This window comes from Helianthus annuus, chromosome 11, assembly GCF_002127325.2.
Source record: "Helianthus annuus cultivar XRQ/B chromosome 11, HanXRQr2.0-SUNRISE, whole genome shotgun sequence".
Lineage (NCBI taxonomy): Eukaryota > Viridiplantae > Streptophyta > Magnoliopsida > Asterales > Asteraceae > Helianthus > Helianthus annuus.
This window is the reverse complement of record NC_035443.2, coordinates 158,591,871-158,619,157: the sequence shown is the minus strand read 5'-3', so window position 1 is coordinate 158,619,157 and position 27,287 is coordinate 158,591,871. Positions and strand designations below refer to the sequence as shown.

Genomic DNA, 27,287 nt, shown 5'->3' with positions numbered 1-27,287 from the left:
TTACGAGCCCCTGTTTACACGAATGTTTATTAAACGTTAAATTAATATTAAATCTTAAATGTTATATATTAAAAATAATAATAATAACAATACAAAATTTGTGTTAAACGTACCTTCGTATAAAGATCCGTAGCGATCTCAGCCTCCGTATACAAACCGCTATGCACCGCAAACTATGCAAGTGACATTTCGCGCGCCTGGCCAGCCATGCGAAAAGAAACCTCGGGCGGGGGAGGGGGCTGCGCGGGGTCCACAACCTCATTTGGCCGACGAGGATGAAACTCGAACGACGACAGAAACTCGACTAGTATCTCCCTGTAGGTCGGCGTAAACGATAGCTCAAATAGACGATCCCACGGTGAATCAACGGGAACAAACCCCCGCACCCAATCTTCAACCTCGAGCTTCCGGAGGGTTTTCCAAGAAACCGCAAAATGTTCACCAATATGCATCTTCCGAAGATTCTCGCAACGGAGAGCACCCTCGGACTCCGGAGGAAACTCCAAATACGGGTGATTCTCTAGAGGATCCGGCGGTGGACGCGCCCGCCGTTTCCGCTGCGGCTGCTCCGGAATATCTCCTTCTAAATCCATTTCCTCCATTTTTCTGTTTTTTTAAAAAAAACAATTTAAGTTTAAGTTTAAAAAAATATATATTTTCTGTTTAAAAATATATATTTTCTGTTTACAAAAGGCGTTTAAACGCTATACGCTGCGAATTGGTAGATCAAACGATAACAGTAAACAAGTTTATCAAACAAGCAAATACGAGATCATTGTAAACTAGTCTTCTATTTATTATCTAGAAACAAGTTTACAATCAATTCAAGACTCTCAAGAACATAAAACCAGTCACACACTCTCTGACTAGCGATTATGGACCCTAGCCAAAACCCGACATGCAAACATGTTTATATATCACACAAATTGGCAGACTGGGCTTGGCCCATACATCAGATCACAAACCCTAATAATAATAATAAATATAATGAAGCAGTCACCCTCTAATTCACTGTAAACCCTAATCAAACAAATCAAACAAACACCCCTAATTCACTGTAAACCCTAATCAAACAAATCAAACAAACACCCCTAATTCACTGTAAACCCTAATTTCGTCGTGATACAGCCCTAATTTACGGATAAAATACTAAAAAAATCAAAATTAGTTAAATTGGTTGAGTATATACCTCGTTTATACTTCGAATTCGCGTGTATACGGTCGGAAATACGTAGTCGCCTTCGTAGGGGTTCGTAGAGGTTTTGTGTGTGTAATTTGGGGAAGAACAGAGATGCGTAGGGGTTTTCCTGATTTAAATCAGAACCTATACGCATCGTAGAGGTCCATACGAAGCGTATGCAAAAGTCTTTTTCTTGTGAAATTACCATTTCGCCCTTCTATTAGTGCTATACGGGGCTTAATATAAGGGCAAAAAGGTCATTGTCGACCTTTATATACGCTCCGTATTGAGCTCTACGATACGTATATAAAGGTCATCACAATGACCTTTATACCCTTCTGTATAGCCTATACGAAGCATGGATAGAAGGGTATAAAGGTCATTGTGATGACCTTTATATACGTATCGTAGAGATCCATACGGAGCGTAAATAAAGGTCCGAAAATGACCTTTTTGCCCTTATATTCAGCCCCGTATAGCCCTAACAGAAGGGCAAAATGGTAATTTAACATATTTATATTTTCAAACTTTAATTTGGGGGGAAAATTGTCCGCCTTTGACATACGATGCGTATTGATCAATACGCTGCCTTGGTTTTGGTCATTTTACGTTTTTACCCTTGTTCTGAGGCTAAAGGAAGCCAAAAACAGGGGCTTTATTGTCATTTGGTTATCATACGATGCGTAGGGATGCCTACGCAGCTTATAGGTCCATTTTTTTTTTCTGTTTTCCTTGGTTTGTATTTAGAGAAGCTAAAAATAATACAAAAATTATGTTTATAAAAATTTGAATTATAAATTATAAATTATAAATTAAAAATTAATTAAAAATGATATTATTTGAATTATTAAAATTAAAAATGATACAAACTTTATAAATTAAAAAATTTCTACAATTTACAAAAATACAAGTTTCCGCTTAATCTTCGATAACATTTAAACTCGGTTCTCTGTCTTTGTCTCGGTCTGATTTAGGATGCATTAACTCGTAGTAGTGCTCTAACCGCGGTCTATACATTTCTTCCCACCGTTTCGCAGCTATTGATCGATGTGCCGACCACAACGGGTTCACTAAAGGCATGGGGTAGTCTCCTTCCAACTTAGCATGTATGAAGTGTCCCCCGTGAACATGTACAAGCGTTATCGCTTGAGGTCGTGGATCTAGTGGGGCATCCGTTAATGGGAAGATGGTAGAGCTCCATTCAATGCTTAGCACGTGGAGGACAATATTATACCTTTGCGCTACGAGAAGCCCTACCTGGGGCATTTCCATCCAGTGACTTTCATCGCACCCTTTCACTGAATGCCATTCGATGCTGTTACGTATTCGTTTAAAGTCTCCTTCGTTATATGTTTCGAATACATGCTTCCAACGCGGTTTGTTATGGTCAATCTCCAGTAGTAAATCTCTTCGAATATTGGGCCATGCGTGTTCCGTAAAACCTAACCCGACAGCCACAGACCTGTACCCACAATGACCGTCTGGGGTCACATCTTGTATACGCGATATGTAAGAGCGAAACTCTGATGGAATTTGATTCTTAAACCTCTTAATGCATAACAAGTGCTCGTCCCCCTTTATTAATGGAAAAACCTTATCATCCCGCGTCTCCTTCTTTTTAGAACTTGTTGAACTGTTTCGTTGCATTTTAGGTTTTTCAGACTTCACAAACGAACCAGTTCCACGAGAGCCCTCTGACGGTACGTATGAGCTGTGTCGGGGTAAATCGTACCTATGTTTGGGGGAACCGGTATATACGTTGCTGTCCTCGCCATAGGAGTTGTATCTCGCAGCTTCGTCTAACCTCGCAGCTTCATCTAGCCTTTCTTGTACTTTCTTTGATGTAGGCCGACCGCAAGTATTTTGCTGGACGATCGGTGGTTTCTTGGTTGACAATTTCGGGGTGAAGACCGCTTTTATCTTTGAAAGCATACTCTTTTGCTGAACGGGGGACTGCGCCTCAAAATGTTGCCGCACATTATTGAGCTCTGCTACAATATCGACCTCCTCGTCTACCAGTTTACACGGGAGCAAGTCAAGCTTACGCCAGAATACATCTATGTCGTCGAGTTGTATTATACGCCCTGCACAGCTAAGTTAATACGGTGTGAGAAACAGCTAAATCGTACAAAATAACAAAAGGTTTGTTGTTTTAATATTTTCTACCTGTACGTTTGTAGTTTTCCAGCCTACAAGCACACGGCAATCCTTTGCTAAGCCACATATGGCAACCACATGATGCGTTAAGTTTCCGCAACACATCCATCTTCCTCAGTAGCTCTTTTTCCAGCAAATCAAGTGCTTCATGGGAAACCTTTCCACGTAGGTTGTCCAACATTCGGTGTCTGTGGTGGTTCATCGTTTTTTCGATGCTCTCAGTGAAACTTTTTTGTATTTCATCGTACTGAGTTTCAACTATATCAATGATGCATCTTGTTAGTCGCTCCAATGAACTCCCGCGCGTAATGTATCTTTTTAAATTTGCGTGTTGGCTCTCAACTCTGTTGGTGGTGCGCTGACCAAAGTTGCGACACTTATCGGTCCACGCATAAACGAACATTTCTTTATAGTCTTTGAGCCAGTTTTCGTAGACGTAATCATAGACACCTGCAAAAATAAAATAATGAAATGTAAAAGCATGTGTAAAATATAATAGATTGGGTGAGTCGTTTGTTGAAGGAACACTTACTTTCTCGGTTGGCAACCACGAGTCGGTTATACATTTTCTCCAAGTTATACTTGTACATGGGCTCTGATGAAGATTCGCACAATGTCCGCTAGTACGACATAAATTTCCCCCAATCTTCTTTATCGAACCCTTTCTTGCACTTTCTAGCTATATTTTGTTGGATGTGAAAGTGGCATAGAAGCCTGGTTGCGTTCGGGAATACTTTAGAACACGCGTTAATTAGGGCAAGCTCCCTATCCGTGACTATCACACGCGGCATCATACATTCATGCAATATTGACTTGATCCGCTCAAGCACCCACACGTAGTTACCCCTTCGTTCTTTACAAATAACGGCATGTGCGATACAAAAAGACTTCCCAGTCGACGTCATACCCACAACCTGGACAAATGGCATGTTGTAGAGGTTTGTTTTGTAGGTCGCGTCGATCAACATCACGTGCGGGAATTCACGCCACATAGTGATTGAATAAGGATGAACAAAGAAAATCTCTGTTACGACATCTATTTTGGGATCCTGTCGGGTGTCGTAAATGAATCGGCGGTCAGCAGCAGGCTTTCCAGTGCCTGAATAGGATTCTTTCCGTCCATTATTGTCGCTCTAATTTTTTGTACCGCATTTTGCACGTCTTTCTGAACGTGCAGGCTGTCGGGGAACTGCTTTCTTAGGGTTTGAAATATGATACGTGGCTCCATGTTTTGAGCAGTTAGCTGCTCCACTAGCTTGTATTCGGCTTTAGTAAATCTTCGCACAAAAGCGTGGCCCAACAGACTCGTCGTAGGTTCGTGGTTATGGTTCGCACAGTCCACTTTTAACTCCCACGTGTCATTCGTCACGTCCCGGATGGCGAGTAATGAAAATGGGCAGCCGATTTTTTTGCTACCAGCTTTCCTAACTGTTGCTTTACTACGGTGTTCACCACTACGGTCGCACACAAGCCATACCATCCCAGTAGTACCGCCAATATTTTTTGATCGGCGGGTAACAATTACGTAACCATACTCCTTTCCCGTTTCTTGTACCCAATTCTTCAAATCAGTTAGAGACATGAAACGCTAAAAAAAGTTACGTTAATAATAATAATAATAATAATAATAATAATTGAAACTCATACTTCAGGTACTAATATGGTCATTATTGAAACTATTTTAACAGAATGGTTTAACAAGGTTAACTTTCATATAAAGATTTCTTCTTTAAACACTAACTCAGTTAGCATACTTAACTGAACAGTACAGGGACCATTTTTGTCAATTTTCAAAACTTTAGGGACGATTTTTGTCAATTTTCGAAACTTCAGGGACCATTTTTGTCAATTTTCGAAACTTCAGGGACCATTTTTGTCAATTTTCAAAACTTCAGGGACCATTTTGTCAATTTTCGAAACTTCAGGGACCATTTTTGTCAATTTTCGAAACTTCAGGGACTATTTTTGTCAATTTTCGAAACTTCAGGGACCATTTTTGTCAATTTTCGAAACTTCAGGGACTATTTTTGTCAATTTTCGAAACTTCAGGGACTATTTTGTAAAATTTGAAACTTCAGGGACCAAAGTGTAATAATAATTATAGAGCATAAATGGAAGGATGCGAAATCGAGCATAAATTGTAATTGTTTCCATGAATAAACGGATGTGGCATTCCCGTCCGAGTGGTTAGTGCGTTGCTTTGTGTTCGAGAGGTCGTGAGTTCGAAACCGGTTAGGGGCCGGTTCCTTAAAGAGGAACCCCCTTTTTTTCTGTTTTTGGCACTTAACTGAACTAACTGAGTTCTCTAACTCAGTTAGTGGTCGCTTGTCTTAAATGCTAACCTAGTTAGGATATAACTATGATTTAACTAACTAAGTTAGGTTTAAACTAACCATTTTAACTAAAAATCAATTTCATGATTCTTTTATTTATTTACAACACTAATTTATTTAAAATTTTTTTTATTAATTTAATTATTTAGAAAAGAAAAATAAATAGTTTATTAACTTAACTTTCTTAACTTGTTTATTTACTAAATCTTATAATTATCTGTCCTGACTAAAAATTTTACAGGAGTAAGATAAATAGAAAATTTAGAAATAGTATTTTTTACCGCAAGTAATTCTTTTTCATTACTGTGGTAATTTCTTTCGGCTTGTTTAAAGCTTCCAGAAGTATACTTACATATTTCTTCTTTTTCGGTTGTTCTGGACTTCAAAACTCCTCCACAATAATCATGAGAAGCATCTGTTTCTATAATTAAGAATTCATTTTCTTTAGGAAGATAAAGTTTGGGAAAACTGGTTAAGTTTTTCTTTATCTTTTCGATATAATCTGTATCGGATTGTTTCCATTCCCATACATAATCCTTTTTTAATTTTACCTGTAAAGGTTTAACTCAGTTAGTGGTCGCTTGTCTTAAATGCTAACCTAGTTAGGATATAACTATGATTTAACTAACTAAGTTAGGTTTAAACTAACCATTTTAACTAAAAATCAATTTCATGATTCTTTTATTTATTTACAACACTAATTTATTTAAATTTTTTTTATTAATTTAATTATTTAGAAAAGAAAAATAAATAGTTTATTAACTTAACTTTCTTAACTTGTTTATTTACTAAATCTTATAATTATTTGTTTTAACTAGACTAACTAGTATTTTAACAATAATAACAATAATAATAATTATTATAATTATATTATTTTTAACAATAATAATAATAATTATAATTATAATTACAATATTTTTAACAATAATAATAATAATTATTTTAATGTGATACCTCATTTACTTGAAATGGATTGCCCGGGGTAGATGGTTCATAAAGTGATGTGTTACGGGGCTCATAACCATATCCACCATGTTCTTCGTATCCACCATATCCACCTTCACCCCCAGATCTATCGTATCCACTGTATCCACCGTAGCCCCCGTATCCACTGTAACCACTGTCACCCCCATATCTATCGTATCCACCGTAGCCCCCATATCCACTGTAACCACCTTCACCCCCGTATCCACCTTCACCACCGTATCCACTGTAACTTACGTATCCACCTTCATCCCCGTATACCCCATAACCCGGATACGATTGCTGCGTCGGGTAATATGGTTCATCAACAGGTGCATTCTCAGCACCGTATCCACTTTGTTGCACGTACAGAGATTCATACCCGTATCCGTAATCTGGACACACTTGATGCGCCGGGTAATTTGGTTCATCAACAGGTGGAGTGGGAGTCTTGTTCAAGTCTGGCAACTGTGTTTTTTTATCAACAGGGACTCCAGACACAACCTCCTCCTCCTCATTGGCAGCATTTGCTCCCCATGTCTCGTTAGAATAGCGATTACCGAAATAATTATCCTTCCAAAATGATAACATTTTAACAAGATTGAACCAAAAACTAACAATTCTTTACTGAAGAAGAAGATGAAAAGGAAAGCACGGTATATTGAATTGAATTTGATGGGTAACAGATATGAATGGAGGGATAAATAGACTTTCATCTGACATGTCAATACGCAGCGTATTGGTCTCTACTCACCGTATTACTTTATTCACGTGCCCTAGACAACATCGTATCAGTGTCAAATCAGTCTGTCAATACGGTGCGTATTGATCAATACGCACCCTATGTTAGACTGATTTGACATGGTACTAGGTTTGACTGTCTGGTCGTGTACCTACCACTTATATACGTTGCGTATTGACCAATACGCAGCGTATTTATGTAACCCTATACGCTGCGTATTGACCAATACGCAGCGTATGCAAACCCTAATTGTGCAGATAGCCAGACTTGGTGTGCAAATAGTGAGAGCCTAAATGAAACTAGGTTTTACATCCTTCGTGCGTTACGGCACGCTAAACCATGATATGGAAACGGGTCGTAAAAACTACTAACACGTTCCAATATTATTTGATCATAATCGATCCGGTACTTGTAGGTTACTGTTGTTAACTTCTATAAATCAAAAATCATAAGCATGATTGCTTGTGATATAAAACTAAATTTAATATTTAATAAAATTATTCCAACATACCAAAAAATGCATACCGCTTACACATATACACCAAAATATAATTCTAAACTAATCTCATATCATTATAACTGAATTCCTCAAACAATCATCAGGTTTTGGCTTAATCTTGACGGGTTTACCCATCTTAGATTTATCTTCCGAGTTTGCAATTCCGCAGGCCTTTTCACATATAGGAAACCCATTATCGTCCCATGATTCCAAGATCACACATGGCCCATACAAACCTATTGTTCGTAAATTGCTGCAAACTGGCCCGTCGCCAGACCCTTATCATCTTCAAGTAACTGAAGAGTGCCAATCTTAGTCCCATCTTCAGTAAGGTCCATATTTAAAGTGCAGTTGTAGAAATCGGGACCGTGACGAACCTGTCAAATATGTTGTTAGTAACAAATTTGTGTAGTATTCGTTGTTGGGATTTAAAGTTTTAAACCTTTTTGTACATTTGATGATTCGATGTAAACAATTTAATTGAAATGAGTCAAAACTGGCCGGATTGTTTTTTCATGATAAAAGGTCAACAAGGTGGGTAAATGCATGTATGCTATGCCTAATTGTAGATTTAATGGGTCAAATACGTTGAATAAAAAAGCATTAGCTAAATGGATATACCCGAAATTTTATTTGTGTGTTGTTTTATTATACTTTGTAAGCCAGTGTTAACCAGTATCCAACCCCGACGTCGTGGTTGTTGTAAGTGGGATTGGCTCTTCTTTGAATACTCGCCTCTTTGATTCTAAGTCTATGCCTAAACACACAAAGTTTAAATTAGAACAAAAACAAAAAGAAAACTGAAGTGGCAGTCTAATACAGCAACAAAAGTTTTGCAAATAATGAATCATAGGGCAGCTCAACTATAAGAGGATTACATCAAGAACCATATCCTACTAAAAATACTCCCATAAGTTAAAAAAAAAAAAAAACAAATCAGAAATACATAACAATTTAATGACAACAATTTTAGTAATAATATGATAAAGTAAAGGGAAAACAATACCTCCTCTAGCAATACGGAGACGAAAGAGGAGAATAATTCAGCACAAATCACAACCGAGGCATGTTTTACCTGGACAATTTACAGTGATCAGAGTGTTGTCTCCTGCTTCTTTTATCACCACAACATCCTCATTTAATATGCCCATGTTCTGTTCTTGCTTAATCAATATAAAAGAGTCAAGATTTTGAAGCTAAAGAAGAGGGGTTTTCTTTGTTACTTTGTTAGGGTTAATAACCAAAACTACAGTATGCATCAGGGTTCATAACAAACCGGAAGTGTGAAATAGATATTAAGAATATATAACCTGTTGATAACGTCGGATTGCCTCCGCCCGGTGGATGCCTCTTCACCGTTGCCGACGCCGGAGAACCAACATAACCCACCACCATGTACGGCGGACCCATCTGTCATGTCGACGCCGGAGAGCTATGTGCGGCGCGTCCAGCGTGTCGAAGCCAGAGACTTCTCCGTCTCTGTCTCCCGTCTCTTCTCCCCCCCTCTCTCCAGACTCTCTTTCATATGGGTTAGGGTTAGGTTTTAAACAAAGGAGAAGGGGCGGTTGGTATTTGGATGCTTGGACAATGTGTTACTTTGTAGCCATACACGTGGCTTACTAAAACATAGCCCAATAGAATAGTGACACCAGCTGTCAGCCACTATTCATTTAGGTTAGTTTATTAATAGATATTAATATTAATAATAATATTAATAATGATATGTTGTAACTTGTAGGTGGTACCGATTCAAAAGTCATAGTAGTATGGGAGTCAAAGTCAAAGTGGCTTAAGGGTGAATGCGTAATTAACTATAACGTGAGAGAGTGAAGAAGATGGTGATTAAGGAAGCATATTGATGAATGACTTCTTCAATGAATTATTTGAAAGGGGAAAGGATCAATAGATTTGAATGTGAAAGCATGAAATGCGAGCAAAATGGAAGTAAGATGGAAGAAATGCAAAAGTATGGTGCTCACGATTACTTGCGACTACGTGTGTTGAACATGCATATGTTCGAAATTTATATGTAAATTGTATCCATTGAGGCTTTGGCATAGTGGTAGAGGGAAAACCCTCTAGGTGTTTAGAAATGAGGAGATTATGGGTTCAATGTCATACGCATGATCTTATGTGATTACGACCAAGCTTTGTGAGAAGTAGTACACTTGAATTTCTGCGTATTCATAGACAAGTTGATAGTGATAGAAACGTTTATATTCACTCAAACCAATATAAATTTGTTGCGTTTATGCGATGATGTATCTCTTGCTTACTCATTTTATTTACAAATATTTACTCAACTTGTTAGAAAAGTTTTATAAAATGTGAAATGAACACATTTAAATCCTGTTAATTTACTTAACCACATTCTTTTAGTGGTTTGGATATAAAAAAGGAAAACAAATTCTATTCAGAAAGGGATGGCGGCGCAGTTTGTTGCTCGTCTACCTGCTATGCTTATGTAATTTGCCCTGATGATTGGAATGAAATAAAAGTGATTTAATTGATAAAAAAAAATTTTAACATCCTGTTTACATATTAACAAATAATTCTTTTAATGCCTCTTAACACAAGGAGAGAATAGTGTGTGCAATGCTAGTTAACATGACATGTTACCATTAACGCTCCAAATGTTAAGATACACATCAAGGTCTTACAATAAAAAACTTTAACTCCACGTGGTAATGAAGTTTGTCAATAAATGCTCATCGAAAACTAAGCTCCTTTAGAAGGAAAGAATAGAGCAGACGAATCAAAGATTTTTATTTACGGGATGTAAAAAGTGAATCGTATAAAGAATCGGTAAAATAAAAGTTAGTTATTAAAAATGACCATAACGTGTAATGAACTCCTACTGTCACAAGTGCCTTAAATGGTTGTTCAAGACCTTTGAATGAATACTATAACTCTTAAGATCACAACGAGTGGAGCGTTGTTTCCGGCGTGGAGGCCTCAACTACGCCCGCACATCAGCCCGTGCTTGGTGTGGTTGATGGCGTGGTGGTTTAGCCGCTGGATTCTTCTCCGGCATGGTGAAGAAGATGGTGAGGTGTGTTGTTTTGACTTATAGAGGAAGTGATCATTTAGAAGTGGTAGGCTACTCTGATTCTGACTTTGCCAAATGCAAAGATGATAAGAAATCCACTTTGGGCTATATCTTTATGTTAGCAGACGGACCCAACTCATGGAAGAGTCATAAATAACAGTTAACCACAACTTTCATAATGATGGCAGAATACATTGCTGTTTATAACGCAACCTGTCATGGAATGTTACTTAGGAGTCTGATCACTGGACTCAAAATCGTTAATTTCATTTCTAGACCACTGAAGCTCTACTTTGATAACTCAGCTGCCGTTAGTTTTTCGAATAGTAGCAGTTCGACTAGAGCTGGTTTATATCTCGATACAAAGTATTTGTTCGTACGTGAACTAGTTGAGAAAAATAATCTTTGTATTGAGTATATTAGTACTAAAAATATGTTCGCGGATCCTATGACTAAAGGTCTCACACCTAAAGTTTTCGAAGAACATGTTTCGAATATTGGATTTACTAAAGACCTTATTTAATAGCATATTGTACTAACTTATGTTTTAATTAATGAAATATCCTCAGTTTTGATTTTGTATGTCTCTAACATATGTTATGTCGGTATAATGACATATTGATAAATACAGATACAAATACAAATCAAACGTTAAAGGGCTTATGTGCGTATTTTGATCATAATTGCTAGGTTTTAAATTGAGACTTTAGTATGACTAATGGGGGGTCCTGAGTCGAGTGATGATTTAACGACTGTATTTCTCTGCTACGGTTCTTAGTTTAAAGCTAAAATGAGTATTATCTCCTGAACAGGCTTATCTAATATTCATTATAAATGATTACTCGGCTAAGTGGAAGAATGTAAGATTAAATATATTATTATTGTAATATTTTATCTTGTAGCCATAAAATCATTTATATAATATCTAGATCAAAATATATTATACCTATTATATAATTAGTTGGTAATTGTTGATAGACCATACTACCCTTATTAACTAATTAGGTTTCCTCTTGGGTGTATATATATGGAGATAATTAGAGAGGTTAAAGGTTACACAACTTGGACTTTCATAACATTACTAAAATCGTCTTCCATCTCTCTCTCTCTCTCCATAACCATCTGAATTCTACCCTTTGATTCAGTCTCACCACCACCATCATCATCATCATACACCCTAAGGAGGAACCAAATCCAGCAAACAATTATTTCAAACTCAATGGCTGCTTCTATGACTGGATTTTTTTGTCACACCCCCAAAATCCACACGCGGAGTACCACCGCTTGGAGGCATGACATGACCAGGATCAAGCCACCAATCATATCGAACATATAAGTAAATAGTAACGTAAATGTATCAACCCACAATATGAAAGGTGTTCAAATAACATAGTTTAAGTAGCGGAAGCATAGTATAAAAACCCAACGGAATTATTAAGTTTTCAAATGTCATAAGTGTTTAGCAAAACATCCACGATCCATGTCCACAACGACTGTGCCTCCCGTGCAAGCTCCATGTATACCTAAGGTCCTGCAAGGCATGTAACAGAGAGTCAACAACTAGTTGAGCGAGTTCACAGTTGGTTTGTTCAGTTATAGTAATCGTATTGTAAATAGTATGTTCGTTTAGTAATCCATGTATCGTATGCATTTGTATCGCAGCCCTCTAGGCATGTGTGCGAAGATTAGTGGGAGTTTCCCAAGTATTCTAGACTAGGTATATTTGTACCGCAGCCCACCCGGCATGTATGCGAAGTTGAGTGTATGGTTCGCAGCCTTTCCAGGCATGTGTGCGAAGATTAGTTCTATTATCGCAACCATTCCCGGCGTGTGTGCGAAGAGAAGTATTTGTATCACTAGTCTAGCAGTATCTATCAATAATCCTCCCTCTCCCGAGGCCCATAGTACATAATCCCGATAATAACTTTAGTACAAGAAATCTTCCAAACCTATTCCCGACCCTGGGAACCCATGCCTTAGTAAGGGTGTGAACTCACCTTGGTTTGCTCGGCAGATACACAGAAAAGTTCAATTAAGCTATATGGTGGTCAACCACGTCCTACCATGGTTACCATACAAGTTAGGTTCGTATTCAAGTAGTGCACGTATGTCCTACACGTATTGTACACAAGTAACGCTCATAGCATACATGTATAATCATGGCAGTTCAACAACAGTGCTAGTTCAACAATACAGTCACGTAAACAAAGTCCAAGTATGTGGCCTAAATGGTTGGGCTCGTAACAGTGTGCAAGTCCAACAGTGTGCATGTGTTCGTGGTCTCGAGTCGAGACTAGAGATCTCGAGTCGAGACAGTGCGGTCTCGAGTTGTAGTCCTGGAGTTCTCGAATAGCAACAAAGGAGGTCTCGGGTCATACTTCATCACTCGAGACTAGACGGTCTCGAGTCGCAACCGGACCCGCGACCATGGTCTCGAGTTGTGCTGTTTGTGTCGGTGTTGTGGTCTCGAGTCGAGACTGTGAGTTCTCGACTCGCAATCTGTGTCGATACTAGGTGATGTAACAGACTTCCTGGTTTCCTTAATTTGCAGCTCAATCAATTCCGTAATATCAGCAAACGACTTTTGACAATTTCATATCGGATCAAATAACAATTAATTCAGCAATCAATCATATTCATATCATTATCAATTCAAGAACACTAATCAATCTCATATGAACTTACAACCGAATCATCCGACTAACAACTCAAAGAATAACATGAAATCCTAAGCAAGAACAGTCAATCCATTATCATGTGGAACATACAATCAGATCTTTAAACCAGCCGATTCTAAACTAGCATGCACCCTAGTTTATGTGTACATCAAATCTGTTAACATGTTTTTCAATCCGTTCGAGTTATATAAACACTATCCAATATCTATATACATGAGCCGATTTCAAGCACATCAACAATAACAGTTTGTACATCATTAACCATATTCACCACATAGAGCATACATATCACAACATCACTAAACATGAAATCGGTAAACATACACTAACCGGTTAGGGAAACGAATGATTCGAATCAAAGCTTCGAGAGGGGTGGGGTGTTCGCCGTCGCACAAGGGAGAGAAGAGGAGAGCTTTAGGGTTTGTGTGTGTGTGTTCTTGATTGTAGATTGTGAGAAGTAAAGACCCCAATGATGTGTGTATGCGTGAACATATATCCGGGTTAGAGGGGTGGGCCGAGTCCAAGCATAGTGAGCCGAGAGAGAGGTGTACGGCCCAAAGGTTTGTGTGGTTGGACCAGTGTTGTGCGACTAAACTTATGATATTCACATGCAATCACGTAACACATAGTATAACAAAACATAGTTTTCCATTGCAATCAAACACGTCGACTAGTCACGTATAGTCTAAACAAGTTACATCGAGGCACACAAATAGAGGTTTGAAATACGAGTTGTCACATTTTTGATGGCCTATCTGCTATTACAGGTATTTCTTATGTTTTCCATTATGTTTAAATGGAACTTATCAACATTTACATGCCACAATAAATCAAGAATCAATCTATCATATTTTTATTTTTATTTTTTCACTTTGAACAGGTTAGATACAAAAAACAATCGTCTAGGTTTTACCAGACAATCATTCGCATCTATATATAATTGGAAATTTTTAAAATTTGTGTGCCCCAGAAAGAAAGGGCCCCGAGCACCCACATTGCCCCTCCTTAGAGCCTCTCCTGGATTCGTTTTGAAAGATATTATGATATTATTTGAATGATATGGATGAGATTAACAGAACGGTTTACGGCATATCCTATCGGAAGGAACGGAATGGAAATATTAAAAGTCTGGATTATGATTCATAGATATATTAAGGTTTAAATCTATTATATCTTTCTATGCTAATAAATTAAAATCTTTTTTTAGACAGGTGTCACTTTCTATGCTTTCTCACCTTATTTTTCTATTTATGTCTCATATTAGATAATAATTTTAAACAAAAACTAAATAAGAATAAATATTTGTTTTTCTATAAATTATTTTAAACAAAAATTTAGACAAGGACCAACGTTTGTTTGTTTGTTTTTTTTTTATATAATCATAAAGTTATATCCCGGGTATTATGAGTGGATATTTATACTTTGGGGTTTGGTTATTGCAACTATGGTAAATTATGAATAAAAGGTTTCCGTTTGATATATATACTTAATAATTGTATTATAGTCTTTTTCACTAGAATAAATAATTATTCTAAGTTCGGGGCATATGCTTCTATCAAATTATATATGTGAATAAATATTTGTTTTTCTAGAAATAATTTAAACAAAAATTTAGACAAGGATAAACGTTTGTTTATTTATATAATCATAAAGTTATATCCCCAATATTATGACTAGATATATATACTTTGTAATGTTATGTGCACTGTAGATATCACCAACAATGTTGTGCCATCTTGTGTTTGGTCCAGTTTGCTTACTAGGGCCTTATGGTTAGAACAACACAATGAAACTCTGGTTAGATGACTGATCTAAAATCAAAGTGGCAGGGCTCTAGGTATACCTGATGATTTTCTTTAGGGGTTCTCAGTTGGAGTCTCGTTCGTGACAAATTGAGTCACCAGCGTTGTTTGCGATCACAGGTACAAGTGGCTTTTTGACTATGGAAATACATGAATAACCGGGCTTTGTTAGAAATTAAAAAAAAATGACTGATCTAAATTAGCAAAAGGGTCCTCACTTAATGCTTTACTCAAGTGACCCCTTGACTTTCCGGATGTCCAGTAGTACCCCTGGGCTTTACATAAGTAGTAAAACCTTGAGGGTTTTTTTTTTTTTTTTTTTTTTCAAAGTGATGATGGGACGATTATCGGCAATGCGACAGAGGTTGCTAGGGCATTAGATATTATTAACGAGGAAGGGTCATCTCTAGGACTTTACCTCAACATTAAGAAAACAGAGGTTTATTGGCCGACATGTGATGGGCAGAAACTTCGGGACGGGCTTTTCCCGAAAGGGATTGGCAGACCAGAGAGGGGGGTTAAGCTACTGGGTGGAGCTGTTAGCCGTGACCCTAGCTTTGTTGGCGAGTTGGCAGGGCGGCGGGCGACGGGGGCGGTTGAACTCATGAAACTCTTGCCATGCCTTAGGGACCCTCAATGTGAACTCCTTCTGCTAAGATCTTGCATGGGGGTTGCTAAGTTACTTTTCGGGCTGCGAACTTGTCAACCTTATTTGATGGAGGATGCATCATTCCGGTTCGATGATGGCCTCCGAGAGGCTATAGAAGACATAGTCGTGGGTGGTGGCCCATTCTTTGGGGACCTCCAATGGCGTTTGGCATCACTGCCAATGCGTCTAGGTGGTTTGGGCCTGCTCTCAGCTCGAGATGTTGGGGTTTATGCTTTTGTGGCGTCCAGAGCTCAGTCTTGGGAACTACAGGATCATATCCTTCGGAACAGTGGGGTTGTCGGGCTCGACGGGGACTATCTGCAGGCGCTTGAACGATTAAATGTCCATCTCCCAGACTTTGATATCGGCGGTTTCTCTAAAAAGGACACCGCCCCCTCGAAACCACAAACAACTTTGGAGAATGCTCTATTTAGCAAAATCGCTCAAAGACTGGGAGAAAATTTTGATTTGTCATCTCGCCAGAGGGCGGTGTGGGAGTGTCTGAAGGGTCCCCATGCTCAGGATTTTCTGACTGTTATCCCAATTGAGGGGCTGGGACAATGTATGTCAGCAGTAGAATACAGAGCAATCCTTAAATACCGGCTGATGATCCCTATGTATCCAGAAGATGAAACGTGCCCAATATGTCGTAAAGCTTGTATGGATAAATACGGAGAGCACGCAGTGCATTGTAAAGAGCTCCCTGGGTTCAAATATCGGCATGACTGGGTGCGAGATGTTTTGTGGGACATCCTGAGAAGAGCTGGGATTTCATCTAAGAAAGAGGCTCCTGTGAATTTCCTTACGGACCCTATGGAAGGGAGATCTACTCTGCGACCAGCAGATCTGCTCGTCTTTGGGTGGGCTAGGGGGAAACATGCTTGTGTTGACCTCACGGGGGTTTCCCCTCTGGTTGGTTTAAGGGAAAACGGGTTTGTAGCTGGACAAGCAGCAAGAAAAGCAGAATCGAAGAAAGTTGACAAGCACGCTAAAGCTTGTGCAGAGAACCAGCATGTTTTTGTCCCTTTTGCCTTTGACACATTTGGCTCCCTAGCGCCAGAAGCTATCCAATTCCTGACCAGGGTCCAACAGGTCATCCGCAACAATTGCTCGGCACCAGGGGGACGGGATTTTGTCTTTGGCAGATTAGGGTTTGCAATTCAGAAAGGGGTGGCGGCACAGCTTGTTGCCCGTCTACCTTTTGTTTTGATGTAACTTGGCAAGTATGAATGAAAAATTAAAACAGATTTGAGGAAAAAAAAAAAAAGTGATTTTTGAGTAGAAACGTACAAGTTATCAAACTACATCACATTTAGTTGCTTTTTTATTGAGTTCTTTTTTTTCAAAATGATTTTTGAGTATAAATGTACAAGTTATCAAACTACATCACATTTAGTTGCTTTTTAATATATAAAATGATACTGTTTATCATTTTCCTTATTCTAATTCTAGATATACCGTTGCGATTTCTTATTTATATCTATAATATTTCGAGTATGCTATTGGGTGTGTCTATTTTTATCTACATATCGATTAAATAACTCAGAATCGAGTTGTAAATAATAATGTACATGTCATCCAGACACAAACGTACATGTCATCAAAGCTGACTCGTGGTGTACTTTTTCCTTTACATAAAGGGACGTCTTTTACCATTTTCATTATTTTAGTAATATAACATAATGTTTTATAAAAATATTCTTATTCAAACGAGTCAAATATATTTACTTTTTTAGCTCTTTGCCTTGAAAAATCGAATCGATACCGTTTGAATAACATCAATACCAGCAATGTGTTCATTTTTATGGTTTCTTGATGTGGCTGCATAAAATTTGGTTATTCTTTATACCGTAGGCTATAACGATTGCCTATACGGTAAAGTGTTGTGATGAACCGAGTTTGTTTTTATGTTTTACGATTGATGTAAAATACGTGTTGATATCTTCCTTTGTAAATCTCTTTCGTTTGCTATAACGAGTGTCTGCATTGTTCAGGTACTCATGACAAACCGAACCTCTGCAAAGCATGAGGAATCCTACCAGTTAGTCTTATTAGCATGTATGTAGAAGGGGCGGATCTAGCATAAGTTGAGGGGTTGCCCGTGCTACCCCTCAACTTTCATGGCAAAGTACATTTTTAGTGTAAATTTTTTTCTTCTTCATTTTATGTATCGGCTATTATTCCTGAACAAAAGAAACAGCCCGCACTACCCCTCAATTTTTTTCTAGATTTGCCAATATGTAGGAGGCACTTTTCTATAAATAATGAGTGCTTTGAAACCGTGAGAATTATCACAATGTTACATGTGTAACATAGCATGATAAGTGATTGCATTTGACCAAAACCCAAAATAATATAAGTTAAGACATATAGGTTACCGTTTTATGTTTGGACACATCGTGTGTCGGGAGGGAGTTTTAGTTTGAAGCATCGTTGTTAAACGCGTTCTCATGCACCCTTATACATAAAGTGCATCATTGTTAAACGCATTTTGACACACACTTAGGTACATGAGCGGATCTACGGTACAGGTTAACCGACCCCTTAGTTTTTTTTCATCTGTAACGTATCTTATGAGTTTTAGATTGACCTTAAGATTTTTGAACGTCAACCCCCAAAATTATTAAACTTACTTAAAAAGACCAATCTATACATGTTGCTTTGACTTATAAAGTAAAAAAGCCAAAAAAATGAATATTGAATTGGATATATTAAGAACTTCAGTTTTACTTTATAAATATTATTGAAATGCACATTAACTTTTGTAGTCGTGATTATCTCTAAAACCTCATTATAATTCTTAATTTTACATGCTACAACAACAACTCAACAAGTTTCCATTACTTACGTGATCTGACCCGAATTGGAAATCTAGAAATCAACTTAAGAGACATCAAAACACCAAAAAAAAAGTAAAATAAAAAAAAATACTGACCGTGTGAAAAATAATAAATATTTGATATGATCGGAAAAAAACAATGTAAATATTTGATATGATTTTATGATAGGAAAAAGCAATGTAACTTTTTAGAAAAGCATGAAAGCCAAAATTTGTATTAGAAGATAAAACTAGTATAACACCTAACACTACCGATGAAAATCATACATATAGAATTATAGATACTTATGGCAGGATTTTCTTTTATATTCCCTTCCCATGACAAAATTAAAAAAAAAAAAAAATCACTTTCAAACTTTTATATTCCCTTCCCATGACAAAATTAAAAAAAAAATCACTTTCAAATTTTGTTTTTAAAAGTTTCTTACGGTAACCTCTTCAACATCACCCGTCATGTGTAATATGTGATTCACCTGATCCATTAGTTAACAGTAGTTAACAATAACAGTAGTTAAAATAACAGAGTATTATGTTTATCAAAGGAAAAAATTTTAAAAAATAACAATCAGGTGGTAAATGTTACTATAGTACTCGGAATTTGCGCGGTATTTCTGTCTTTTTTAAGGTTGACACTTCTAAATAAATAACTTTCAATAGGTGTCACCAGTTACACGGTATTCATATCATATATTTTACAGCCTTAATCCAATCACTTAATCCCACGTGCATGATAATTTTCTTATCTTCTCGAAACCATTGGTCTTCACGCGATTATGTAAAAAAATAGAACACTAAAATATAGAAAAATTCTTTGGAGTGCTAGGCGTCATATAAACTCTCACACGCACAACAATATATTATATATATCCACACAAACAGATATGTATATATAATAAATACACACAAATACATACAAATAAGTAAAGTCAACGAGGACGATCATGATGGAGAGGAAGCAATTCACAAGTGAAAATTCATACCTACGATCACCGGCAACCGCGGCGTGCACTGTGTGCATGGACAGTTTATCTGACGGCGATAAGATCACACAACCACCGTGTCACCACTACTTCCACCGTGAATGTATCAAGGGATGGCTTTCGTGCAACAAAACGTGCCCAAATTGCCGCCGTGTGGTTTTGGTACAAAAGAAAAAACCGATGTCACGTGGTATGGGACACCAATTGGTGATGGGGCATATACGTGTGTCGTATGTGTGTTATCGACGACCGCGTGGGTTGTGGGTTTACCAGCTGATGGAACTCATTGTAGCCCTCTTTTTCAATGGTGATCGATGAATGGTGCAGTGGTCGGTACTTGACATCGAACTAAAAGGTTTTGGGCCAAGCTGTTTCATTGTGGGTAAAATGATGTGAGGTTGAGGAGACGAGACGAGACGAGTCCTATGGTTGAGGAGTGATATTAATTGTGAATAAATTAGATTGTTTTTATAAAGAAAAAGTTAAAAACTGAAATTGAAATTGAAATTTACGACATCTAATGTAAGTTGGGATTTTCTGGAAACATGGATGGTGGGATATGATATGAAATGCACAGCAATTATCTCATTTGATGGGAGGTGTAAAGATTGTGTTTGAATATTTTTTGTTTAAATAGGTAGTTTAGTTTGTGAGTTTGATGAGAAATGTGAGTAAATAGTAAATAAAACCAGAGTATTTGTCCTTGTGTAGTGTCTTTTTTTTTTTTTTGTTGTTGTTGTCGTCGACTTTTGAGCAAGTACTAAGGGTTACAAAGGAATAACAAAGCATAAAACATTAGTTGGGAAAGACAGTGTGAATTCAATGCAAGAGATGAAATAACGTACTAGTATGTTTGTTGTGTGGTAGTGTTGTCGTTTTTGTCTTGTTTCATTTTCTTTTTAATTTTTGGGTTTTACAGTCTTTAGTGACTCTATTCTATAATTATAGAATTTTTTCATTAAAAATAAAAAAAAACTAAAGGTTACAAATTCTTGTGAGAAGTACTAAAGGAATACATGCAATATTTGTCTTCCAAGGCTGACAAGATTTCCATTTATATATTATGAATTTAATTTACTTTAATCTACATCATTGATCTTTGTTCTTTATGCAATCTTGTTCTTTATTATATAGGATCATGCTAATCACACACAGCCAAAATAATTTTCACACCCCTAAGCGCTCCGCTTTGGCCATAGCGCGGCGCTTAAGGCGACAAAAGGTGATACGAGGTTTCGAATGACTGACTGAGTGACAGACTGACAGACATAAAGCTTCCTAGGTTTCAGTCGCCCCGTGAACCCTAAGCGCCGCGCTTTGGCCATAGCGCGGCGCTTCGATCCCAAATTCTGGCTTTAAATCACTGGCCAGACAACACATTCATCACTCGAATTGTTTTCTGTCGATCTTCTTTGCTCTATTAGTTAAATTTTTTGAAAAAACGATGTCGTGGTTCAGTAACTATCTTTTCGGTGATTATTCTGACGAGTCGGTTGTTCCTGATTCTTACGAGGGGACCGCTATTTCTGACTCGTTTGAGAAACCGGTGTCGTCCAACTTGAGGGAGACAGAGGTTGTATCTGGCATTCGTTATTGTGATAACACGGTGCAGCTGGATTTGAATACCCCTGTGGAGGACCCTTACGCACAACAAGGTTATTCGAATTTCGGTTACGGTGGCGAGTATAGCTTTGTACAGCAGGAGTGTTATCCAAACGAAAGTTACGGTTGTCAACAAGGTTATTCGAATTTCGGTTACGGTGGCGAGCAAAGCTTTGTATAGCAGGAGTGTTATCCAAACCAAAGTTACGGTTGTGAACAGAGCTTTGAACATCAAGTCTATTCGAATCTCGGTGACGATGGTGAGCCGGAGGATGTGTCTGTTGACGAGGAAGGTTGTTACCCGGTTACATTTTCGTTTGATACAACGCAGACCTTTTCGTCACGTAAAGAGTTGGTGCGTTGGGTACAAGACACGGCAAAAGACAATGGTTACCTCATTGTGACAAAGAGGTCGAATAAAAGAGGAGAGAATTACAAGATTTGGTTTCAATGTACTTTTGGTGGGGAGCATAAGAGTGTAGCTACACAGAGGAAAACGGGTAGCAAGAAAATAGGCTGCCCGTTCGAGATGATCGGGTTTTCGGAATCATCCGGAAGTGTTTGGAGGATCGAGGTGACGAAGGCGAAGCATAACCACACTCCTATTGAAAACTTCGAGGGTCACGCGTATGCGAGAAGGCTTTCTTCGGAGGACAAAAAACTGGTTAAGGAGTTGGCAGAGCAAGATATTCGCAACCAAAGTACTTGGCGAACGCTGACAAAAAACAATCCGGCTAGAAAGCTTATTCCGAAAGATATACACAACGCTGTTCAGAAGATCAACGCCGAAAAAAATGTCGGTAAGTCTCCGATGCAAAAACTTGAAAACATTCTTATCGAAAAAAATTACACTTATTACATGCGCACGAATGAGATATCGAACGAAGTTGAAGACGTCTTCTTTGTTCACGAAAAATCATTCACTATGTGGTGTGCCTTCCCGCATGTGCTAATGATTGACGCCACATACAAAACGAACATGTACAACCTGCCATTTGTTCAGGTCGTAGGCATGACGTCGACAAACAAATCGTTTACGGCTGCTTGTGCTGTAATTTCCGCCGAGAAGTCAGAGAACTACCTATGGGTGTTGCAGAGGATCAAGTCTATGCTGGCAGGATGTATGGAACCGCGCGTGATTTTAACAGACAGGGATTTTGCGCTAATGAACGCGTGTGAACAAGTTTTTCCAAAAGCACATAAGTATCTTTGTCGGTTCCATATTCAACAAAATATTAATAAGAACAGCAAGAAGAAATTCTCTGACAAGGAGTGGAAAGAATTCGTACGTACATTTTGGACATTGTGCGAGTCCACGACCGAGGAAATATACATGTATAACTTGGAAAACTTTGAAGCACAGCTGAAAGATGCTGACCGTGAACGTGAGTATTTCTTACATAATTATGTTCAAATTTTATATAATAACAAAAACTGACTATTTACGTTTTTTAATTTTAGAGGTTTATGATTATATGAAGAAATCCTGGTTGGATCCGTACCGTGAAAAGTTTGTATCTTGCTGGATTAACCAAACTATCAACTTTCGCCAGACTACGACCAACAGGGTTGAGAGCATGCATGCAACATTAAAAAGTCACTTTCCAAGTCATCGCAACACACTGGATAAACTTGTACTGTATGTTGATCATGTTGTTGCTAAACAATACGCCGAGATTAGAAGTACCTTTGAAACAAGCCTCCGAAAAGTGATGACGCACCACAAGAAGCAGCCCATGCTTGCATATATTCTCAGAAAGGTTTCAATATATGCGATTGAGCTTTTGAGTATGGAACTAAAGCGTAAGGAAGACGGGTTGAGAGCCTACGGTGCAAGCTGTGGTTGCCAACTTTTTACCAGCTGTGGTTTGCCATGTGCCTGTCGTTTGGAAAAGTTGGAAAATAAAGGTAATTATTATTTTTGAACTTTCTCGTTATGATTTTGCCACCTAATTTGTTTTCATCTACAGGTCAGCAAATCCGGATCACACACATAGACGTGTTTTGGAAGAAGCTTGACTTCAAGCCTGCAAGGAATAAAATAGAGGATATTGATGTAGACGCGGAATTTGAAAAATTGAAAAAACAGATCGATCCAACACCCCCTCAAGTGAAAAGGAGCTTCTTCGAAAAGTTTCAGCAAATCCTCAATCCAGGGAACAGTAACAAAAAACCTCCTGCTGTTCTGAAGAAAACTCGTGGTCGACCAACATTGAAAAGGCAGGAAGAAAGAAAGGTTGAAGCAGCTAGACAAAGCTCTTACAATCCGTCAGAAGAAACTTGGGTCGATGCCTCAGACGATCTTCCCCGTCACAGCTCGTACATATCAGCCGAAGATTCTTGCAGAGGAAAGAATACCAAACCGCTCAACCTACACCCTGATTTCCCGAATATCAAGCTCGGTCCTAAGACGGATATAGCGATCCGCAACTACGCATCTCAGATTCCCAACGTGATCCATCCATACATCGTTAAAATAAAGGACGTGAAACCAGATGGTCATTATGGATTTAGATCGGTGGCTGTTGGGTTAGGATTGAAACAAAATTCATATTTGAAGATCCGGGAACATCTTCTAAAGGAGTTACGTATGCACGAATCGCTTTGGAGGCAGGTTTTCGATCCGGAAAATGTAGGACATTATGATGCGCTGGTTAAACGGATCGATTTCCAGGGGGTGGGACGAGCAGGTATCGAAAATTACATGTCGATGCCTGAGACGGGGTTTCTTATTGCCCAACGATACGGTGTGATTGTTCACACCTTCGACATTCGTGGGAGCGATACAATTTTCCCTATGCTATGCTCAAAACGCGGCGTTTTGGACCCAAAGCGCCCCGCTTTGGCCATAGCAGGGCGCTTTGGTCCCTCGTTATACACTGAAGCGGGGCATCTTCCCCCCCACTTCACCCAAACAACAAACACACACACAAGGTGCGATTTACACACACTCGAGCCAATTTCGAAGATTATTTGAGCTTTCAACCGCATAAAGGTTAGATCTAAACCCCAGTCACTTTCCTTTATCTTTGCATTCAAAAAACATGGTTGATTGTTGTTGATTTTGACCGGATCAGCTGCTGTTTGGCTTCTGTTCTTCAGAATGAAGAACCAAAGCGCCGCGCCGAGGCCATAGCGGGGCGCTTTGGTTCATGTTTATTTTTTTTTTAATTTTAATTTGTTTATTAAATAATTTGTTTAACTATTATTATTTGTTTATTTATTATTTGTTTATTAATATTTGTTTAATTATTATTATTTGTTTAATTATTATTAGTTAATTATTATTTGTTTAATTATTATTTGTTTAATTATTATTATTTGTTTAATTATTATTATTTGTTTAATTATTATTTGTTTTATTTATTATTATTTGTTTAATTATTATTTGTTTAATTATTATTTGTTTATTAATATTAGTTTATTTATTATTATTTGTTTATTTATTATTATTTGTTTATTTATTATTATTTGTTTAATTATTATTTGTTTACTTATTATTTGTTTAATTATTATTTGTTTATTAATATTTGTTTATTATTATTATTTGTTTATTTATTATTATTTGTTTAATTATTATTTGTTTAATTATTATTTGTTTAATTATTATTATTTGTTTAATAATATTTGATCAACGTGCAGGGATGGATTTATCCGATGAGGAGATTGAGCATATGGATGAGGGTTTGGTGGGGGACGAGGAGGAGCCGGCATGTCCGTATCTTCAGTTTCCGGTGGGGTCGCGGGCGAGGGGGAGATGCGCTAGGTTGCGCACCATACCGATTGGGGAGCACGTAGGCATAGACTGGGAGCTGCTATCTACCGTGGGGGAGATCGAGCGGGCGCGTGACATAGTTGGGCTAGATACTCCCTGGTCGCGCCTATTTGAGTTAGCGATGGAGGACTCGTACCCTGAGCTTACGGTCGAGTTTTGATCTACGTTTACATACGCGCCGCATCCGGCGGATTACGTGGAGGACCCTTTATTTCCGGTACACGAGGTTACGTTCCGTCTGGCCGGTCAGCAGTTTGAGATGAGTGTGCGGGAGTTTGCTGTCCACACAGGTTTGTACACTGAGCCTGAGCTTGATACTGATTTATATACGCAGGCTGTTACGATGATGGACAGGCAGACGCTTATTAGTTTCTGGAGGGCCATTTCCAGGGTTCCCTTTGGGAAATCCTGGCAAAAGGCCACCACCATTGTAGATCCCTTGTACCGATACCTGCACCAGGTGATTGCGTCGACTATCGTGCCGCGGGGTTCCAGCAAGGAGAAGGTCAACCTTAGTGACCTTTTCTTTCTTTACTGCCTACTACGCCGCCAGCCCTGCGATCTAGCAGCCAGCCTGGCAGAGTACTTTGCTACTGCATACCACCGGCAGCTCCGCGGGTATCTTCACACTGGCTCGTTTATCACCGCCATTGCACGATCGCTAGGGATCGTGCCCGAGCTAGATCTGCTGCTGTCCGATCCGGTCCCGTCATCCAGGTTGGGCCGCGCGTCAGTATCCGCTATGCAGATCACCCGTACCTTTGATGTCGGTCTGCGGTTCAGGGGTGCTGACGGGCTGATTTTTCAGCCAGTGGTGTTGCCGGAGGTCATCCCGGTTGTTATTGAGGTGAGGCCTGGGATCTTAGCCCCTCCTGATGTTCAGCAGGCCGCTCGGCGGGCTCAGCGACAGGCTCTGGGCATCGATGAGCCTGAGGATCAGCCTGAGGGTCAGGCTCAGGCTCAGGCTCAGCCTCAGCCTCAGGCTCAGGATGATCCGGCGCAGGAGGACCGGGTCGAGGAGGTCCACGTACCACCAGTTCAGCCAGCTCCTGAGCCTCCACAGTACCCGCAGCACGTTTACGCTGACCTACCTCCGGTAGCGCGTGAGGTGGCTCGGGACTTCGACCGGCGCCTCAGACGTCAGGGCGCTCTCATTGACTGGTTGGTCCAGACGCTCGTTGAGCTACGAGAGCTCGCTGCGTTGCCTCCACGTCCCCTCCCACCGTCCCCACCGCACGAGGATTAGTACATTAGTTTGTTTGTTTAGTGTTTTGTTATGTATTATGTACTCAGTTGTACCTTTTTGTTGTGTATTGTATGTACAAACTGATATATATATATATATATATATATATATATATATATATATATATATATATATATATATATTGCAGTTAATCTTCTATTTACATCACGTTTAATTATTATGGCTTTCTGTATATTTTATTTAACGTGTTCGTTTTATTTAACGCTCGTTGAACTTATGTTATACACCTTCTATAAAAATAATGACGTAGCGACGTAATTATAACGGCAAATTTAATAAAATAAAATAAACAACGTTTTAATTCAAAAAAGGCAACATTCAATCATTCAAAAACAAATAACGTGTTCGTTTTATTTAACGCTCGTTGAACTTATGTTATACACCTTCTGTAAAAATAATGACGTAACGACGTAATTATAACGGCAAATTTAATAAAATAAAATAAACAACGTTTTAATTCAAAAAAGGCAACATTCAATCATTCAAAAACAAATTCCCATTCACAACGGCAAATCTCACATAAAATTTTTTTACTACAAAAATCTCTACCATACTAATTCAACCAAAAATCCCTACCAAACTAACCCACATCAACCCAAATAAACCCCAACCAAGCTGTTTGTCTTTTTTGCACATCCAAAGCGCCTCGCTATGGCCAAAGCGGGGCGCTTTGGCTTGGTCAACAGACAAGGACTGACAGAAGTCAGTCCTTGTCTGTTGACCAAAGCCAAAGCGCCCCGCTTTGGCCATAGCGAGGCGCTTTGGATGTGCA

General features: G+C 38.6%; 1 protein-coding gene and 1 long non-coding RNA gene across 3 annotated transcripts; both read right to left on the bottom strand.

Moving 5' to 3' along the window:
* Positions 1-2,098: 2,098 nt before the first annotated feature.
* LOC110887240 lies at positions 2,099-3,539 on the bottom strand. The gene is made up of 2 exons (XM_035980142.1): positions 3,347-3,539; positions 2,099-3,264 (listed from the first exon to the last, which is right to left on the bottom strand). Exons 1-2 carry the CDS (start codon positions 3,537-3,539, stop codon positions 2,099-2,101), a joined length of 1,359 nt encoding a protein of 452 aa, XP_035836035.1.
* Positions 3,540-7,871: 4,332 nt separating this feature from the next.
* LOC110890856 lies at positions 7,872-9,445 on the bottom strand. Of its 2 annotated transcripts, XR_002564825.2 has the most exons (4): positions 9,185-9,445; positions 8,881-9,028; positions 8,496-8,631; positions 7,872-8,251 (listed from the first exon to the last, which is right to left on the bottom strand). It is a non-coding gene; the product is annotated as an uncharacterized LOC110890856 (long non-coding RNA). The 2 variants fall into 2 exon arrangements; XR_002564823.2 differs by having other exon boundaries at positions 7,873-8,251; positions 8,881-9,445.
* Positions 9,446-27,287: the final 17,842 nt, after the last annotated feature.

What these genes read in the sequence shown, in the direction of transcription:
- LOC110887240 (XM_035980142.1), bottom strand. Translation starts at nt 3,539, where the DNA reads ATGAACCACCACAGACACCGAATGTTGGACAACCTACGTGGAAAGGTT. An exon ending in GGAAAACTACAAACGTACAG is followed by an intron (nt 3,265 to 3,346) that starts GTAGAAAATATT and finishes TTAGCTGTGCAG; the next exon opens with GGCGTATAATACAACTCGAC.